This window comes from Lithobates pipiens, unplaced genomic scaffold (assembly GCF_037356315.1).
Source record: "Lithobates pipiens isolate NorthernLeopardFrog02 unplaced genomic scaffold, aLitPip1_a1.2 Scaffold_10, whole genome shotgun sequence".
NCBI classification, from domain to species: Eukaryota; Metazoa; Chordata; class Amphibia; order Anura; family Ranidae; genus Lithobates; species Lithobates pipiens.
Window position 1 is genome coordinate 72,000,827 of NW_027507686.1, and position 18,856 is coordinate 72,019,682.

The 18,856-nt window shown below is 47.1% G+C and overlaps 1 protein-coding gene across 2 annotated transcripts in view; it reads right to left on the reverse strand.

The window, feature by feature from the left end:
• The window catches only part of EML3 (EMAP like 3), a 194,898-nt gene that overhangs the window by 17,299 nt on the left and 158,743 nt on the right, over window positions 1-18,856 (reverse strand). For both annotated transcript variants that reach the window (XM_077455852.1, XM_077455850.1), the window contains one exon: window positions 5,636-5,734. In XM_077455852.1, coding sequence (XP_077311978.1) covers window positions 5,636-5,734 — 99 coding nt within the window. The remainder of the gene's footprint in view (window positions 1-5,635; window positions 5,735-18,856) is intronic.

Sequence of the window (18,856 nt, forward strand, 5' to 3'; positions counted from 1 at the left end):
GCACTGTACTAGACTAGAAACAATCTGCTGTGGGCAGAATGTACATCAAACATTGCATGGCTACATAATTGGCAATCAAATAGTATATATTATACAATAAATACCTATATCATTCACATAGGAAATCCTCTTTAAAAGACAGAACTGAAATCCGCTACTTCTCCCGTATCCTTCACAGATGCGCCAGACTTGTGTAGTTGGAAAAAGGTCGCTGGCTCCACCCAAAAGGGAGAGCAAGGAAACTAGGTCCAAGGGGTGAATGGCTTACAGGGGATCACATCATATTACTACCTCCAATCAAAGATAATGGAGGAGAATATGGGTATAAGTAGCCACAGGTGAGAGGGGGGATTTGACCTACAATAAAAGGGAAAAAGAAATATAAAATATATATGTATATAAAAAAGTTTTGGGTTCCTTCCCTTGCGGGCATTGCTCTTCTTGTAAGTATATCAAACGTGACAAAATCTTTCGTCTTCCGAATGGCCGAACATTCCGTCCGTCCCACTTTGTTAATTGCCAGACATGTGGGGTCGTGTATCTCATGGAGTGTGAGTGTGGGGCGTACTACGTAGGAAAAACTAAGTTGGAACTACACAAAAGGGTAGCTAAACATGTGTATCATATGGAGATTGGGAATTTCTATGTACCCCTTGGACGACATGTGGTAACCACACATAATTACAAGATGCCTATAATTTCATTTGTTGCTTTAGATCGCATACATATCCCGAGTCGAGGAGGAGATTGGAACAAGGCCCTTCTCCAACTCAAACAGAGATGGATCTTTAAACGAAATGCGACCATCTCTCCAGGCTTGAATGAGGCTATATCATTCGCTCCATTTCTGAAAGGATTCATTTCAGGCAAAACACAATAATGTCGAGTGAGTTTACCACATGTCCTCCACATCTCCCTTTAAATCTGAATATCCTTTTGGCCCTGCCTCAACTTTAGTTTTATGCACATTGATTGCTATTTTTATTTTTATTTTTATCTTTTTTACTTTTTTGCTCGGTTTTTCCCTGTGCCCCTTTGGGGCATTTATATAGTTGACATGTCGCACACGTGCATATGCCTACATACATACAGACATCTCACTAATCATCTTCCGAGATGTCTGATCAATTTCTTTATACTTATACTTGTTCCGTGTTTGAGGGACATGCGCGTGCACATGTGTGACATGATTAACGGAATATAGAGTATATATTGTATTATTCTATATTTGGTCTGCCATGTTCTATGTAATAACCAGTGAATTTCTTCTTCTCATGTATACCCGAATTACCTGTAAAGCATATATTTATATATTCTTTATGAAATGTTTCTTCTGCCTTTTTGCTTGATGGTATCTATTCTTTATTTGTGATATGCGGTATTTGTTTCATATATTTTATGACGGAAAGTCCGGGTGCATTTTCGTTTTCCTCCACTAGATGGCGCCATTTGTTGTTACTTGTAGTTTATGTCGATGAACATAGGGCGGACCCTTCGGGCATGGCTTCACGACCAGAAGAGGGGGGCGGCATTGGTGCACACATGCCTCCCCCCGTTCTATCCCGGGATATGTGCGGGTAGGTACCACCCGTTACCCCGGGACAACACATCTGGTCGGCGGCGTTCCAGAACGGTACCGGACTCGGCACCTCGCTGCGCACGCACGTCATACGCGTGCGACGCGACGTGCTGACGTCACGCCGGTGCGACGTTACCGGGCACCTCCCGCCATGTTGGGAAGGTCACTTCCGGAACGCCGAGGGGACCACATCCGGTCGGCCAATATGGCGACCAATAAGGTCATGGCGCGATAGGTGAAGACTGCTAAGGGGGATTGACCTCATTTAAGGAGCGAAACTACACATGGGGTATTTATACCCCACCCTCCCACACTGCTATTTCACTTTCTTTATTGCAAGACAGCACCTGCACGGTTTTTATACGCTAGGGTAAGTTACTGAACCATCTCACCTATGCTTTACTATAATTGCTTCATTGCTTTACATATAACTCTGCTTGTAGGAGTTTAATATTATTATTTTTCACTCACTTGCAGATACAAAACCCCTCCTGTCCTATGGTAACATAGGAATGTAAGGGGCTCCACTGCTAAGCTCACCGTTTTTTATTATCCTTTCACCATTGTCATCATACTGCCCCTCCTAGGCTTCGTGATTTTAACGTGTACCCATTTGAAATTACGTACAGGTATATACATACAGCCTAATCTCAGTATCACTCATGCTTAGTTGTGGCACACTACACTTTGTAGCACTTTACGTGCATTTTCACATTATTATTCTTTTTCTCTCCTTACCACAGTCACGTTGCATCACGTTTGATCCTGCACATGGTGCATTTACATCTTTCTTTTCACTTCTATCAGTTCACTCTTTCTCCTACTTGGTGTTTCTTGTTTGCTGGTTTCTTTCTGGGTACTTTTAACCCTTATTTCCCAGCACTTATCTACACTTTAATTTTGTATAGTACCCTATATCAAATAATAGGATCTATCTCTATACCCATGTACTCTGGATATCGTATATGGGTATACCCCCTATCTCCCCATACAGAGGCGATAGTTCCCACATGGGGGTTTTTTATATACATATATATTTTATATTTCTTTTTCCCTTTTATTGTAGGTCAAATCCCCCCTCTCACCTGTGGCTACTTATACCCATATTCTCCTCCATTATCTTTGATTGGAGGTAGTAATATGATGTGATCCCCTGTAAGCCATTCACCCCTTGGACCTAGTTTCCTTGCTCTCCCTTTTGGGTGAAGCCAGCGACCTTTTTCCAACTACACAAGTCTGGCGCATCTGTGAAGGATACGGGAGAAGTAGCGGATTTCAGTTCTGTCTTTTAAAGAGGATTTCCTATGTGAATGATATAGGTATTTATTGTATAATATATACTATTTGATTGCCAATTATGTAGCCATGCAATGTTTGATGTACATTCTGCCCACAGCAGATTGTTTCTAGTCTAGTACAGTGCATCATGTATGGGTATATATATATTTATATTTGTCTCCCCCTTTTTTATAATAGATAAAAACCTTCTGAAGAAGACCCCCGAGCGGGTCGAAACGCGTAAAGGGTCTACATTATCTATTTTTATTGTACCTTAAGTTATATCATAGTTTAAGTATTATAATTGTATTTCTGTCCACATATGCAATATGCTATATATTTTTATTCACATAGTTGAGCTCAGTCCCTGACCACTGTGTCACCTGTTTAATCCTCATTTTTTATTGATAAACATTTGTTACTTTCAATAAATTGTCATACGTCATTATTTACATATACATACCCATTAAGCCTTTACAGGTAATATACGCTGGCAAAAAACCCCACTTGGGGATATCTTTTTGTTTTTTTGTTTTTCAATATACCAGGGGTGATCAGCGCCCTCTGACCCCATATTGGGGTGTTATCGTCCATTTTCTCCTTTGGTTTTCAGATAAAAGCCTAAGTTAAGTCACAAATAAAAAAACAATAAAGTCAGTATAATGTGTCCCTTGTGCTGCTGCCTGCCCTGTTAGCTGCAATCCTTCTTGATCAATTCCCCCTTCCCCCACCGTTGTAATCTACCAGTGTGGTGGGGGTCAACAGATGACAGAGCTGTGACAGGCACTCATCAATAGTGCCCCACTATGTCCACCCTTTCTGCCTCTCTTCCATTCAAAGAATCTGTACTATAGCTTCTATATATTAAACAGGATCTATGAATGTGTAGGCAGGGGTAGTCTACTTTCTCCACTGCAGATGGTGCCATCCGCAATGGCACTGCAGTTGGAGAGGAAGTAAGGAAGAACATGGTTCCTCTATAGTTTCCTTTGTCACTTGGGAAGTGAACGGGTTTGGATGTTGCTCCCCCATGTGACTTGGGGACCATCTTGGGTCAAACAGAGACTTTTTAAGGCCCTAGCTCCCAGGTTTGGTGCACATTTGGCAAGTTGGTAGAGGAACCCTGCCTGTGAGGGACAGCACACACTCTAGGGAATGGTTCCTGGCGTCAAGAGAAATCATAGGGCTGCATTTCTTTTGAACACCTTCCTGATTGACACTGTCAGCTTAGCTTGAATCTGCACCTTCAAGTTGTTGGAAACTGCGAGTGCACCTGGCTGGGTAGCTTCCCTATTGAGTGCGTTGTGAACGTTTTCTACATTACTTCAATACAGGTTTTACATTGTTCCAGACTGTGTGACTTATTGCCACCACACATATTGCACCCCAGCTACAAATAGAAGACATGAACCTTTCAATCATTCACCCATCCTCAATTCCTAGGATCTGTAGCACAGCTTCTATGAACGGAGGAGCTGGATAAAAAGGGAGAGCATAGTCAGATACTGTTGTGTGCCTGTTATGCCGCCTACACACGACCAGACTTTTTGACAGCAAAGGTCCGATGGAGCGAGTCTGTTAGACAATTCGATCTTGTGTGGGCTCCATCGGACCTTTGCTTGCCAAAAATTCGGCGGACTTTAGAAATAGAACATGTTTTAAATTTTTCCACGGGAATTCCGCCAGACCGAGAAATCCGTTTGTGTGTATGCTAGTCCGACGGACAAAAACCAACGCTAGGGCAGCTATTGGCTACTGGCTATGAACTTCCTTATTCTATTCCAGTTGTACGTCATCACGTTCGAATCCGTCGGACTTTGGTGTGATTGTGTGTGGCCAAGTCCGTTCATTCGGAAAGTCCGTCGGAACTCCGCCGAAAGTCTGTCGGAAAGACTGTCAGACCTAGTCCCTCGAAAAGCCCGGTCGTGTGTACGTGGCATTACACCTTTGTCAGCTATATTAAACCCCACTGCACAGAAGGATAGCGGGGGTAGGGATAGGGGATCGATGGGGGAGGATTTTAAAGTGGAACTGAACCCAACAATTTATCGGTTTCAAAAAACACTGTTTGATTTGCCTGTGCTTTCAACCAAACTGTCAAACCATAAAATGGCTGATGTCATAACTGGTGCTAAGTGATAGGCTTTATTTGATCTACAGCAACCATGATGCTAAGATGGCAGATTCCTTGGCTAAAAAGGATAGTTCTGCTTTAAGCCAATAGAGGAGACAGCAGCATAAGGGACTCTTACTGACTGTAAGTAATGTCCCTTGTGCTAATTTTTAAATTCTGACTAAACTTAGGCTTTAACTGAACTCATCAAGTTCCTACAAGTTGCTGCTGAAGTAGAGTTAGCATATTTTTCACAGGGTGGGTTCATACATTAGTTTTGAGTTTCCCGAGGACTAGTTATAGTAAAAGAGGACAGTGCATGATACCCATCCCACACTCACATCTTGCCCCATATTAGTCTAATTATCACCAGCTCTATCCTGCAAGATCAAAATGTAAATATCAGAAAATAAGCTCTGCCTCTAAAAGGCTCTTATGAATCTTCTATTACAAACTGGTTAATGTGAATTTACAACAATCTGCTAATTTTTTATTCCAGGGATTGATATGGCAGCTTCAAACAGTCATCTGTTCACATTTTAGTAGCCAGGAAAACACACGCCACACACATTGATTATACAGTACAGTCTCGTTGTATGTACGGATGTGCAAAAACAGTACTGATTATAAACCAGATATCCATTGTCAAAGTAAAAATCACTTACCAAAGACATGGTAACCTAGAACACAAGTGTAAGTTTCCCACTCACGGTCTCTGCTCTCAAATCTATTCCGGAGAAGCTTACAGCCACCAGCAATATCCCCTATCATATGATCAAAAAAAAAAAAGCAAAATTATTAACATTTGCAGTATAGAGAAGCTATAACTTCTGATATACACTTTGTTTTATTCCTGTTAAAGTGAGAATTGGACAAAAAAATGCAATAAAAAGCCTTGTTTATTTCTGCAAAACAAGCCTCTGCTTTGGCCCATGTTCCCCCTTACAGTTCCCTGCTCTCTCCCCTCTCTATAACAGCAAACGCCAACTACAAGTAAGAGGGTCTGTGTGTTTGGCCCCATTTTGCTAGAACCTCTTCTGGAATAGGACAGTGACCCACTGCTGGTAGATAGAAGCCTTCGTCATATTGTACCCAACTCTTGGCCATAGACCCACCCACAACATCCCCAACCATAGGCCTTTATTTTCAAGAAGCAAGGAATATGGAATATACAGTATAGAAGATGACAGTGAAATGTAATTTCATGAAATACTGACAGAACTCTTCGTCGCACATTCTCACACACAAGAACAAGCCTTCTGTAGCAATCACTCAGACACGGAAAGTTAACACATAGTTATTAAGTCATCTTCCCTTTACTCCACAGGGTTGGGAGACACCTCGCTGTATACTAGAACCATTGCAGTTTGCTTTTGTCAAACCAAGATTAACAAGGTGCTTTTCTGTAGTATACCAGCCTCTCTCTCTCTCTGTCTTGCTCCATAGCTCTGCTCAGCCGCGCACACTTCCAGATGTTACTTCACTCCCAAGTGTACTAGTACTCAGAAAACACTTAGCCTGGCCTAAAAGGTCTTTTGTATCCCACCCACAGTCCATATCATTCCGTAACAAGAGTCAGGGTGACTTCATCTGGTTCTTCTGGATGTTAAACTACCTCACCTGGAGCTTCAGCCACGTGAGGAGCCCTTGCAGTAGCAGACTATATTCACATGGCTGTGGGGTGTTTGATTCCCACGCCCTGCCTCACAAGGCTCCTCCCATCCTGAAATTGATATGGTCACTAGTGATGGACGAACTTCCGACGGGACGTTTCGCGAACGCGAACCGCGACCGATAGTTCGCGAACCGGAAAGTTCGCGGCGGGCCCCATTGACTTCAATGGGAGGCGAACTTCGCAAACCTATAGGTCAAATTTGCAGCCACAAAATAATTATTAGCTGGGCAAACATAGTCCCACCACATGGCCAATGACATAACACATGTACGAGGTGAATCTGGGATCAACAACTACAAGCATTCTTTTTTTATATGGGAAATTGGTGTGACAAATTCAGGACTGTGGAGCGCATGAAGGCAATGGAGGAGAGGGAAGGTCAGGGACCAGGGTAGGCAAAGAAGAGGGTGCAGGAGATGATCACCAGCAGCGTGACATACAGCAATGACACCTGCACCGTGATAGAGTCATCTGACAACAGCACCGTGATAGAGGGCACTGACATCAGCAGCGTGACATAAAGCATTAACACCAGCACCGTGATATACAGCACTGACAGCAGCACCGTGATAGAGAGCACTGACATCAGAAGCGTGACATACAGCACTGACATCAGCACCGTGATATACAGCACTGACAGCAGCACCGTGATAGAGAGCACTGACATCAGAAGCGTGACATACAGCACTGACATCAGCACCGTGATATACAGCACTGACAGCAGCACCGTGATAGAGAGCACTGACATCAGCAGCGTGACATCAAGCACTCACACCAGCACCGTGATATACAGCACCGACAGCAGCACCGTGATAGAGAGCACTGACATCAGCAGCGTGACATTAAGCACTCACACCAGCACCGTGATATACAGCACCGACAGCAGCACCGTGATAGAGAGCACTGACATCAGCAGCGTGACATTAAGCACTCACACCCGCACCGTGATATACAGCACTGACAGCAGCACCATGATAGAGAGCACTGACATCAGCAGCGTGACATTAAGCACTCACACCAGCACCGTGATATACAGCACTGACAGCAGCACCGTAAGCAGCCCCAGGAGGAAGTCAGCACAGCACAGGGATGGTGTGATCCCCTCATAATAAGAACCCCCAAGAGGAAGTCAGCACAGCACAGGGATGGTGTGATCCCCTCATAATAAGCAGGCCCAGGAGAAAATCAGCACAGCACAGGGATGGTGTGATCCCCTCATAATAAGAACCCCCAGGAGTAAGTCAGCACAGCACAGGGATGGTGTGATCCCCTCATAATAAGAACCCCCAGGAGGAAGTCAGCACAGCACAGGGATGGTGTGATCCCCTCATAATAAGCAGGCCCAGGAGAAAATCAGCACAGCACAGGGATGGTGTGATCCCCTCATAATAAGTAGGCCCAGGTGAAAATCAGCACAGCCAGGGATGGTGTGATCCCCTCATAATAAGAACCCCCAGGAGTAAGTCAGCACAGCACAGGGATGGTGTGATCCCCTCATAATAAGCAGGCCCAGGAGAAAATCAGCACAGCACAGGGATGGTGTGATCCCCTCATAATAAGAACCCTCAGGAGGAAGTCAGCACAGCACAGGGATGGTGTGATCCCCTCATAATAAGCAGGCCCAGGAGAAAATCAGCACAGCACAGGGATGGTGTGATCCCCTCATAATAAGAACCCCCAGGAGCAAGTCAGCACAGCACAGGGATGGTGTGATCCCCTCATAATAAGCAGGCCCAGGAGAAAATTAGCACAGCACAGGGATGGTGTGATCCCCTCATAATAAGCAGGCCCAGGAGAAAATCAGCACAGCCAGGGATGGTGTGATCCCCTCATAATAAGAACCCCCAGGAGGAAGTCAGCACAGCACAGGGATGGTGTGATCCCCTCATAATAAGAACCCCCAGGAGTAAGTCAGCACAGCACAGGGATGGTGTGATCCCCTCATAATAAGCAGGCCCAGGAGAAAATCAGCACAGCACAGGGATGGTGTGATCCCCTCATAATAAGCAGGCCCAGGAGAAAATCAGCACAGCACAGGGATGGTGTGATCCCCTCATAATAAGTAGGCCCAGGAGAAAATCAGCACAGCCAGGGATGGTGTGATCCCCTCATAATAAGAACCCCCAGGAGTAAGTCAGCACAGCACAGGGATGGTGTGATCCCCTCATAATAAGCAGGCCCAGGAGAAAATCAGCACAGCACAGGGATGGTGTGATCCCCTCATAATAAGAACCCCCAGGAGGAAGTCAGCACAGCACAGGAATGGTGTGATCCCCTCATAATAAGCAGGCCCAGGAGAAAATCAGCACAGCACAGGGATGGTGTGATCCCCTCATAATAAGCAGGCCCAGGAGAAAATCAGCACAGCCAGGGATGGTGTGATCCCCTCATAATAAGAACCCCCAGGAGGAAGTCAGCACAGCACAGGGATGGTGTGATCCCCTCATAATAAGAACCCCCAGGAGTAAGTCAGCACAGCACAGGGATGGTGTGATCCCCTCATAATAAGCAGGCCCAGGAGAAAATCAGCACAGCACAGGGATGGTGTGATCCCCTCATAATAAGTAGGCCCAGGAGAAAATCAGCACAGCCAGGGATGGTGTGATCCCCTCATAATAAGAACCCCCAGGAGTAAGTCAGCACAGCACAGGGATGGTGTGATCCCCTCATAATAGGCAGGCCCAGGAGAAAATCAGCACAGCCAGGGATGGTGTGATCCCTCATAATAAGAACCCCCAGGAGTAAGTCAGCACAGCACAGGGATGGTGTGATCCCCTCATAATAAGAACCCCCAGGAGTAAGTCTGCACAGCACAGGGATGGTGTGATCCCCTCATAATAAGCAGGCCCAGGAGAAAATCAGCACAGCACAGGGATGGTGTGATCCCCTCATAATAAGTAGGCCCAGGTGAAAATCAGCACAGCCAGGGATGGTGTGATCCCCTCATAATAAGAACCCCCAGGAGTAAGTCAGCACAGCACAGGGATGGTGTGATCCCCTCATAATAAGCAGGCCCAGGAGAAAATCAGCACAGCACAGGGATGGTGTGATCCCCTCATAATAAGAACCCTCAGGAGGAAGTCAGCACAGCACAGGGATGGTGTGATCCCCTCATAATAAGCAGGCCCAGGAGAAAATCAGCACAGCACAGGGATGGTGTGATCCCCTCATAATAAGAACCCCCAGGAGCAAGTCAGCACAGCACAGGGATGGTGTGATCCCCTCATAATAAGCAGGCCCAGGAGAAAATCAGCACAGCACAGGGATGGTGTGATCCCCTCATAATAAGCAGGCCCAGGAGAAAATCAGCACAGCCAGGGATGGTGTGATCCCCTCATAATAAGAACCCCCAGGAGGAAGTCAGCACAGCACAGGGATGGTGTGATCCCCTCATAATAAGAACCCCCAGGAGTAAGTCAGCACAGCACAGGGATGGTGTGATCCCCTCATAATAAGCAGGCCCAGGAGAAAATCAGCACAGCACAGGGATGGTGTGATCCCCTCATAATAAGCAGGCCCAGGAGAAAATCAGCACAGCACAGGGATGGTGTGATCCCCTCATAATAAGTAGGCCCAGGAGAAAATCAGCACAGCCAGGGATGGTGTGATCCCCTCATAATAAGAACCCCCAGGAGTAAGTCAGCACAGCACAGGGATGGTGTGATCCCCTCATAATAAGCAGGCCCAGGAGAAAATCAGCACAGCACAGGGATGGTGTGATCCCCTCATAATAAGAACCCCCAGGAGGAAGTCAGCACAGCACAGGGATGGTGTGATCCCCTCATAATAAGCAGGCCCAGGAGAAAATCAGCACAGCACAGGGATGGTGTGATCCCCTCATAATAAGCAGGCCCAGGAGAAAATCAGCACAGCCAGGGATGGTGTGATCCCCTCATAATAAGAACCCCCAGGAGGAAGTCAGCACAGCACAGGGATGGTGTGATCCCCTCATAATAAGAACCCCCAGGAGTAAGTCAGCACAGCACAGGGATGGTGTGATCCCCTCATAATAAGCAGGCCCAGGAGAAAATCAGCACAGCACAGGGATGGTGTGATCCCCTCATAATAAGTAGGCCCAGGAGAAAATCAGCACAGCCAGGGATGGTGTGATCCCCTCATAATAAGAACCCCCAGGAGTAAGTCAGCACAGCACAGGGATGGTGTGATCCCCTCATAATAAGCAGGCCCAGGAGAAAATCAGCACAGCCAGGGATGGTGTGATCCCTCATAATAAGAACCCCCAGGAGTAAGTCAGCACAGCACAGGGATGGTGTGATCCCCTCATAATAAGAACCCCCAGGAGTAAGTCAGCACAGCACAGGGATGGTGTGATCCCCTCATAATAAGCAGGCCCAGGAGAAAATCAGCACAGCACAGGGATGGTGTGATCCCCTCATAATAAGAACCCTCAGGAGGAAGTCAGCACAGCACAGGGATGGTGTGATCCCCTCATAATAAGCAGGCCCAGGAGAAAATCAGCACAGCACAGGGATGGTGTGATCCCCTCATAATAAGAACCCCCAGGAGGAAGTCAGCACAGCACAGGGATGGTGTGATCCCCTCATAATAAGCAGGCCCAGGAGAAAATCAGCACAGCACAGGGATGGTGTGATCCCCTCATAATAAGCAGGCCCAGGAGAAAATCAGCACAGCCAGGGATGGTGTGATCCCCTCATAATAAGAACCCCCAGGAGTAAGTCAGCACAGCACAGGGATGGTGTGATCCCCTCATAATAAGCAGGCCCAGGAGAAAATCAGCACAGCCAGGGATGGTGTGATCCCCTCATAATAAGAACCCCCAGGAGTAAGTCAGCACAGCACAGGGATGGCGTGATCCCCTCATAATAAGCAGGCCCAGGAGAAAATCAGCACAGGGATGGTGTGATCCCCTCATAATAAGAACCCCCAGGAGTAAGTCAGCACAGCACAGGGATGGTGTGATCCCCTCATAATAAGCAGGCCCAGGAGAAAATCAGCACAGCACAGGGATGGTGTGATCCCCTCATAATAAGAACCCCCAGGAGCAAGTCAGCACAGCACAGGGATGGTGTGATCCCCTCATAATAAGCAGGCCCAGGAGAAAATCAGCACAGCACAGGGATGGTGTGATCCCCTCATAATAAGCAGGCCCAGGAGAAAATCAGCACAGCCAGGGATGGTGTGATCCCCTCATAATAAGAACCCCCAGGAGGAAGTCAGCACAGCACAGGGATGGTGTGATCCCCTCATAATAAGAACCCCCAGGAGTAAGTCAGCACAGCACAGGGATGGTGTGATCCCCTCATAATAAGCAGGCCCAGGAGAAAATCAGCACAGCACAGGGATGGTGTGATCCCCCTCATAATAAGCAGGCCCAGGAGAAAATCAGCACAGCACAGGGATGGTGTGATCCCCTCATAATAAGTAGGCCCAGGAGAAAATCAGCACAGCCAGGGATGGTGTGATCCCCTCATAATAAGAACCCCCAGGAGTAAGTCAGCACAGCACAGGGATGGTGTGATCCCCTCATAATAAGCAGGCCCAGGAGAAAATCAGCACAGCACAGGGATGGTGTGATCCCCTCATAATAAGAACCCCCAGGAGGAAGTCAGCACAGCACAGGGATGGTGTGATCCCCTCATAATAAGCAGGCCCAGGAGAAAATCAGCACAGCACAGGGATGGTGTGATCCCCTCATAATAAGCAGGCCCAGGAGAAAATCAGCACAGCCAGGGATGGTGTGATCCCCTCATAATAAGAACCCCCAGGAGGAAGTCAGCACAGCACAGGGATGGTGTGATCCCCTCATAATAAGAACCCCCAGGAGTAAGTCAGCACAGCACAGGGATGGTGTGATCCCCTCATAATAAGCAGGCCCAGGAGAAAATCAGCACAGCACAGGGATGGTGTGATCCCCTCATAATAAGCAGGCCCAGGAGAAAATCAGCACAGCACAGGGATGGTGTGATCCCCTCATAATAAGTAGGCCCAGGAGAAAATCAGCACAGCCAGGGATGGTGTGATCCCCTCATAATAAGAACCCCCAGGAGTAAGTCAGCACAGCACAGGGATGGTGTGATCCCCTCATAATAAGCAGGCCCAGGAGAAAATCAGCACAGCACAGGGATGGTGTGATCCCCTCATAATAAGAACCCCCAGGAGGAAGTCAGCACAGCACAGGGATGGTGTGATCCCCTCATAATAAGCAGGCCCAGGAGAAAATCAGCACAGCACAGGGATGGTGTGATCCCCTCATAATAAGCAGGCCCAGGAGAAAATCAGCACAGCCAGGGATGGTGTGATCCCCTCATAATAAGAACCCCCAGGAGGAAGTCAGCACAGCACAGGGATGGTGTGATCCCCTCATAATAAGAACCCCCAGGAGTAAGTCAGCACAGCACAGGGATGGTGTGATCCCCTCATAATAAGCAGGCCCAGGAGAAAATCAGCACAGCACAGGGATGGTGTGATCCCCTCATAATAAGTAGGCCCAGGAGAAAATCAGCACAGCCAGGGATGGTGTGATCCCCTCATAATAAGAACCCCCAGGAGTAAGTCAGCACAGCACAGGGATGGTGTGATCCCCTCATAATAAGCAGGCCCAGGAGAAAATCAGCACAGCCAGGGATGGTGTGATCCCTCATAATAAGAACCCCCAGGAGTAAGTCAGCACAGCACAGGGATGGTGTGATCCCCTCATAATAAGAACCCCCAGGAGTAAGTCAGCACAGCACAGGGATGGTGTGATCCCCTCATAATAAGCAGGCCCAGGAGAAAATCAGCACAGCACAGGGATGGTGTGATCCCCTCATAATAAGAACCCTCAGGAGGAAGTCAGCACAGCACAGGGATGGTGTGATCCCCTCATAATAAGCAGGCCCAGGAGAAAATCAGCACAGCACAGGGATGGTGTGATCCCCTCATAATAAGAACCCCCAGGAGGAAGTCAGCACAGCACAGGGATGGTGTGATCCCCTCATAATAAGCAGGCCCAGGAGAAAATCAGCACAGCACAGGGATGGTGTGATCCCCTCATAATAAGAACCCCCAGGAGTAAGTCAGCACAGCACAGGGATGGTGTGATCCCCTCATAATAAGCAGGCCCAGGAGAAAATCAGCACAGCACAGGGACAGGTGGTGACCCTTCACCAAGTTACCAGTCCTTATAAGGACCTTTGTGGACCAAGTAGGTTGTGTGTGACTGATTAGCAGACTGTACATCAGTCCCTATACTGCTGAAGGACTGCTGCAGTATAGGGCAGCGGTCAGCAGTGGTGCACTTCAACCCTATCTATTGTGGACCGATACCGGTCCTTACAGAACAGCAGACTGTCCCTCACTCAACCCTATGTACTGTAGCACCCTTCACCAAGTTACCAGTCCTTATAAGGACCTTTGTGGACCAAGTAGGTTGTGTGTGACTGATTAGCAGACTGTACGTCAGTCCCTATACTGCTGAAGGACTGCTGCAGTATAGGGCAGCGGTCAGCAGTGGTGCACCTCAACCCTATCTATTGTGGACCGATACCGGTCCTTACAGAACAGCAGACTGTCCCTCACTCAACCCTATGTACTGTAGCACCCTTCACCAAGATACCAGTCTTTTTAAGGACCTTTGTGGACCAAGTAGGTTGTGTGTGACTGATTAGCAGACTGTACGTCAGTCCCTATACTGCTGAAGGACTGCTGCAGTATAGGGCAGCGGTCAGCAGTGGTGCACCTCAACCCTATCTATTGTGGACTGATACCAGTCCTTACAGAACAGCAGACTGTACCTCACTCAACCCTATGTACTGTAGCACCCTACACAGACCAAGTTACCAGTCCTGATAAAGAGCTTTGTGGAACAAGTGAGTTGTGAATGATTAGCAGACTGCAGCAGAAGGGCAGCAGTCAAGTATAATATTCTTTCTATATTTGGTAGAAAGAATATTATACGTGTACAAGCCTTTTACCATACCACTGATACCAGTCCTGAAAAGAACCTTTGTGGAACTAATAGTAACAGCAACTGTTTAACCACTTTCAGACCGGACCATTTTGCTGGTAAATGACCAGAGGTCTTTTTACACTTTGGCACTGCGCTGCTTTAACTGGTAATTGCGCGGTCATGCAATGTTGTACCCAAACGAAATTTGCGTCCTTTTCTTCCCACAAATAGAGCTTTCTTTTAAAGGTATTTGACTGACTCTGCGATTTTTATTTTTTGTGATATAAACGTAAAAATACCGCAAATTTTGAAAAAAAATGATATTTTCTACTTTTTGTTATTAGAAAAATCCAATAAACTCAATTTTAGTCATACATTTAGGCCAAAATGTATTCAGCCACATGTCTTTGGTAAAAAAAAAGTCAATAACTGTATATTTATTGGTTTGCGCAAAAGTTGTCACATCTACAAACTAAGGTACGTTTTCTGGAATTTACGCAGCTTTTAGTTTACGACTGCCTATCTCAATTCTTGAGGTGCTAAAATGGCAGGGCAGTACAAAACCCCCCCCAAATGACCCCATTTTGGAAAGTAGACCCCCTAAGGAAATTGATAAGTGGCATGTTGAGCCCATTGAATATTTTATTTTTTTGCCTCAAGCGATTGAATAATGACAAAAATTTTTTTTTTTTTTTTACACAAAGTTGTCATTAAATGATATATTGCTCACACATGCCATGGGCATATGTGAAATGACACCCCAAAATAAATTCTGCTGCTTCTCCTGAGTACGGGGATACCACATATGTGGTACTTTTTGGGAGCCTAGCCGCGTACGGGGCCCCGAAAACCAAGCACCGCCTTCAGGCTTTCTAAGGGCGTAAATTTTTGATTTCACTTCTCACTACCTATTACAGTTTTGAAGGCCATAAAATGCCAAGATGGCACAAAACCCCCACAAATGACCCCATTTTAGAAAGTAGACACCCCAAGCTATTTGCTGAGAGGCATGTTGAGTCCATGGAATATTTTATATTTTGCCACAAGTTGCGGGAAAATTACAAACTTTTTTTTTTTTTTTTTTTACACAAAGTTGTCACTAAATGATATATTGCTCACGCATGCCATGGGCATATGTGAAATGACACCCCAAAATAAATTCTGCTGCTTCTCCTGAGTATGGGGATACCACATATGTGGGACTTTTTGGGAGCCTAGCCGCATACGGGGCCCCGAGAACCAAGCACCGCCTTCAGGCTTTCTAAGGGCGTTACAGTTTTGAAGGCCATAAAATGCCAAGATGGCACAAATCCCCCCCAAATGACCCCATTTTGGAAAGTAGACACCCCTAAATTTTCGGGTACACTAGTGAGACTAGGTAATAAATGGCGGGTGCCCTGAAACTGTAAAAAAATAACTAACCAACCAGCGTCACCTGTAACAGGTATATGGTGATCACTGGTGAAAGGGTTAACTAGGGGGCAATCAGGGGGCTTTATGAGGTAGTATATGGGGGTCCCTGGCGCTATAAAAAGCTGCGGCGAATCTAAATACCTACCTGCCTAACTAGCGTCACCTGTGACACTAATACAGCGATCAGAAAAACGATCGCTTATTAGGCTGGGTTCACACTGGAGCGATGCGGGAACACCACGAATCCGCGGCGGGTTCCCGCATCGCATGCCTCCCGGCGGCAGTTCACACTGCCCTATGCGAACTGCTGGGAGTGTCAGTGAAATGTTAATGGCACCCCCAGATCAGTTCGCATATCGCAGTGCGATCTGCAAACTCGGATCGCATGGTGTGAACACCCATGTGATCCGATTCTGATGCGGACCAAAAAAAGGGTCCCGTGCGAGTTTGCGGCGGGTGCGGCGGGTGCAACGCGAATTCAGCCATACTATCTGTATGGCTGAACTCGAATCGCACAGAGATCGGATGTGATTTGCACTGCAGTGCAGTGCGAATCACATCCGTTCTCATAAACCGCTGCAATGTGAACCCAGCCTTAGTGACACTGGCGACGGGGGGTGATCACGGGGTTAAACCTTTATTGGGGGGGTTAGGGGGGTACCTTAGAACTAAAGGGGGCTAACCCTAACTGCCCTAACAGTTATTACAGTAACAAATGACACCCGCCGGGTGATCAGGGGGTTAAACCTTTATTAGGTAATAAATGGCGGGTGCCCTGAAACTATAAAAAAATAACTAACCAACGAGCGTCACCTGTAACAGTTATATGGTGATCACTGGTGAAAGGGTTAACTAGGGGGCAATCAGGGGGCTTTATGCGGTAGTATATGGGGGTCCCTGGCGCTATAAAAAGCTGCGGCGAACCTAAATACCTACCTGCCTAACTAGCGTCACCTGTGACACTAATACAGCGATCAGAAAAATGATTGCTTATTAGGCTGGGTTCACACTGGAGCGATGCGGGAACGCCACGAATCCGCGGCGGGTTCCCGCATCGCATGCCTCCCGGGGGCAGTTCACACTGCCCTATGCGAACTGCTAGGAGTGCCAGTGAAATGTTAATGACACCCCCAGATCAGTTCGCATATCGCAGTGCGATCTGCAAACTCGGATCGCATGGTGTGAACACCCATGCGATCCGATTCTGCTGCGGACCAAAAAAAGGGTCCCGTGCGAATTTGCGGCGGGTGCGGCGAATGGCTGAACTCGAATCGCAGAGATCGGATGTGATTTGCACTGCAGTGCGGTGCGAATCACATCCGTTCTCATAAACCGCTGCAATGTGAACCCAGCCTTAGTGACACTGGCGACGGGGGGTGATCACGGGGTTAAACCTTTATTGGGGGGGTTAGGGGGGTACATTAGAACTAAAGGGGCTAACCCTAACTGCCCTAACAGTTATTACAGTCACAAATGACACCAATGCAAAAAAAAAAAAAAATGCATTGGTGTCACTGTGACTGGGGGGGCAGGGGTAATTGGGGGGGTGATCGGGGGGTAAAGGGGGGGTGTGAGTGTGCCTGGCATGTTCTACTGTGTAGTGTAGTGCTTGTGCAACTCACTGATGCTCTCTCCTTGGTGCCGGAACGAAAAATACCGACACGGAGGAGAGATTACATCACTTCCTCTCCTGTGTTTACATTACAGGAGAGGAAGTGATGCAATGCTTCACTCCCATTCGTCAGGAGCGATCGCGAGGGGGTGGCCATGAATGAATGGCCGCCTCCTCATCACCGATCGCTCCTGCACGGATACCGACCGCCGCAGGGACCGGGCGGGGGCCCGATTGGGCCCCCGACCCGCGGGAGGGCAGGGACGTACATGTACGCCCATATGCCTGCCCGTGCCATGCTGTCGACGTACATCGTCGTGCGGCGGTCGGGAAGTGGTTAAACTGACCCTCACTGCCTGACACACTGCTTCCTTCCTGTCCCTATACAAACTGGCAAAACAGAGGAGACTAGAACAATTACTGGTTACTCGAATAGCACTTTTGTGGACCTGATAGTAACAGCTAATGATGATGACTAATCTGGCTGTCCCTAAAATAGCAGCACACAGCGCTCTGTCCCTTTATCTAAACTGACAAAAGACACTCAGGCTGCTGCAACAATCAGTAGCACAGCAAACCTATATACACCTAACACCTATACCAGTCCTGAAAAGAACTTTTGTGTACCAAATAGCTAGTGGTTTATCTCTCCCTGCTCCAAACAGCAACCTTTCCCTATAGTGACAGAAGAAAGAATGTAAAATGGCCACTGGATCGGGTGTATTTATAAGTTAGGGGGAATGTCCAAGTGTCCATGTGCTGTAATGTCTCAATTGGCTGTCCTGTACCCCATGATGGATGTGTCATCAGGTCAAAGTTCCTTTACACAGTAAAAACACGAAAGTCCGCCGGGCGAACGGCGCCAATAGTCCGCCGAACTGGCGGGCCGCGAACAGCCGAAATTCGCAGCGAAACGACCGCTGGGTGAACTGTTCGGCCATCCCTAATGGTCACTTACTCCACCCATTATATCACTACAGGAAGATTTTGTCTAAAAGGGGACCTAACACCCACTTACATAATTCGCTATTACCACATTATTTTGGAACAGAGCCACCTAGTGGCAAATTAGCTAACTGCACCTGCTACCATGCAACCATCACCTTCTTGATGCAATTGTCATGTATTTGTGTAGTAAGCAACCGTTAATTCTAATAGGTTTGGTTTTGTCTAAGATCATTAGTATGACAAGGCAAGGTAGGACTTTGTCCCCAGCTGCCTCATTCTTGTATTAACACCAAAAGAAAAACACAGGCATACAATATTTCTATTCCTAG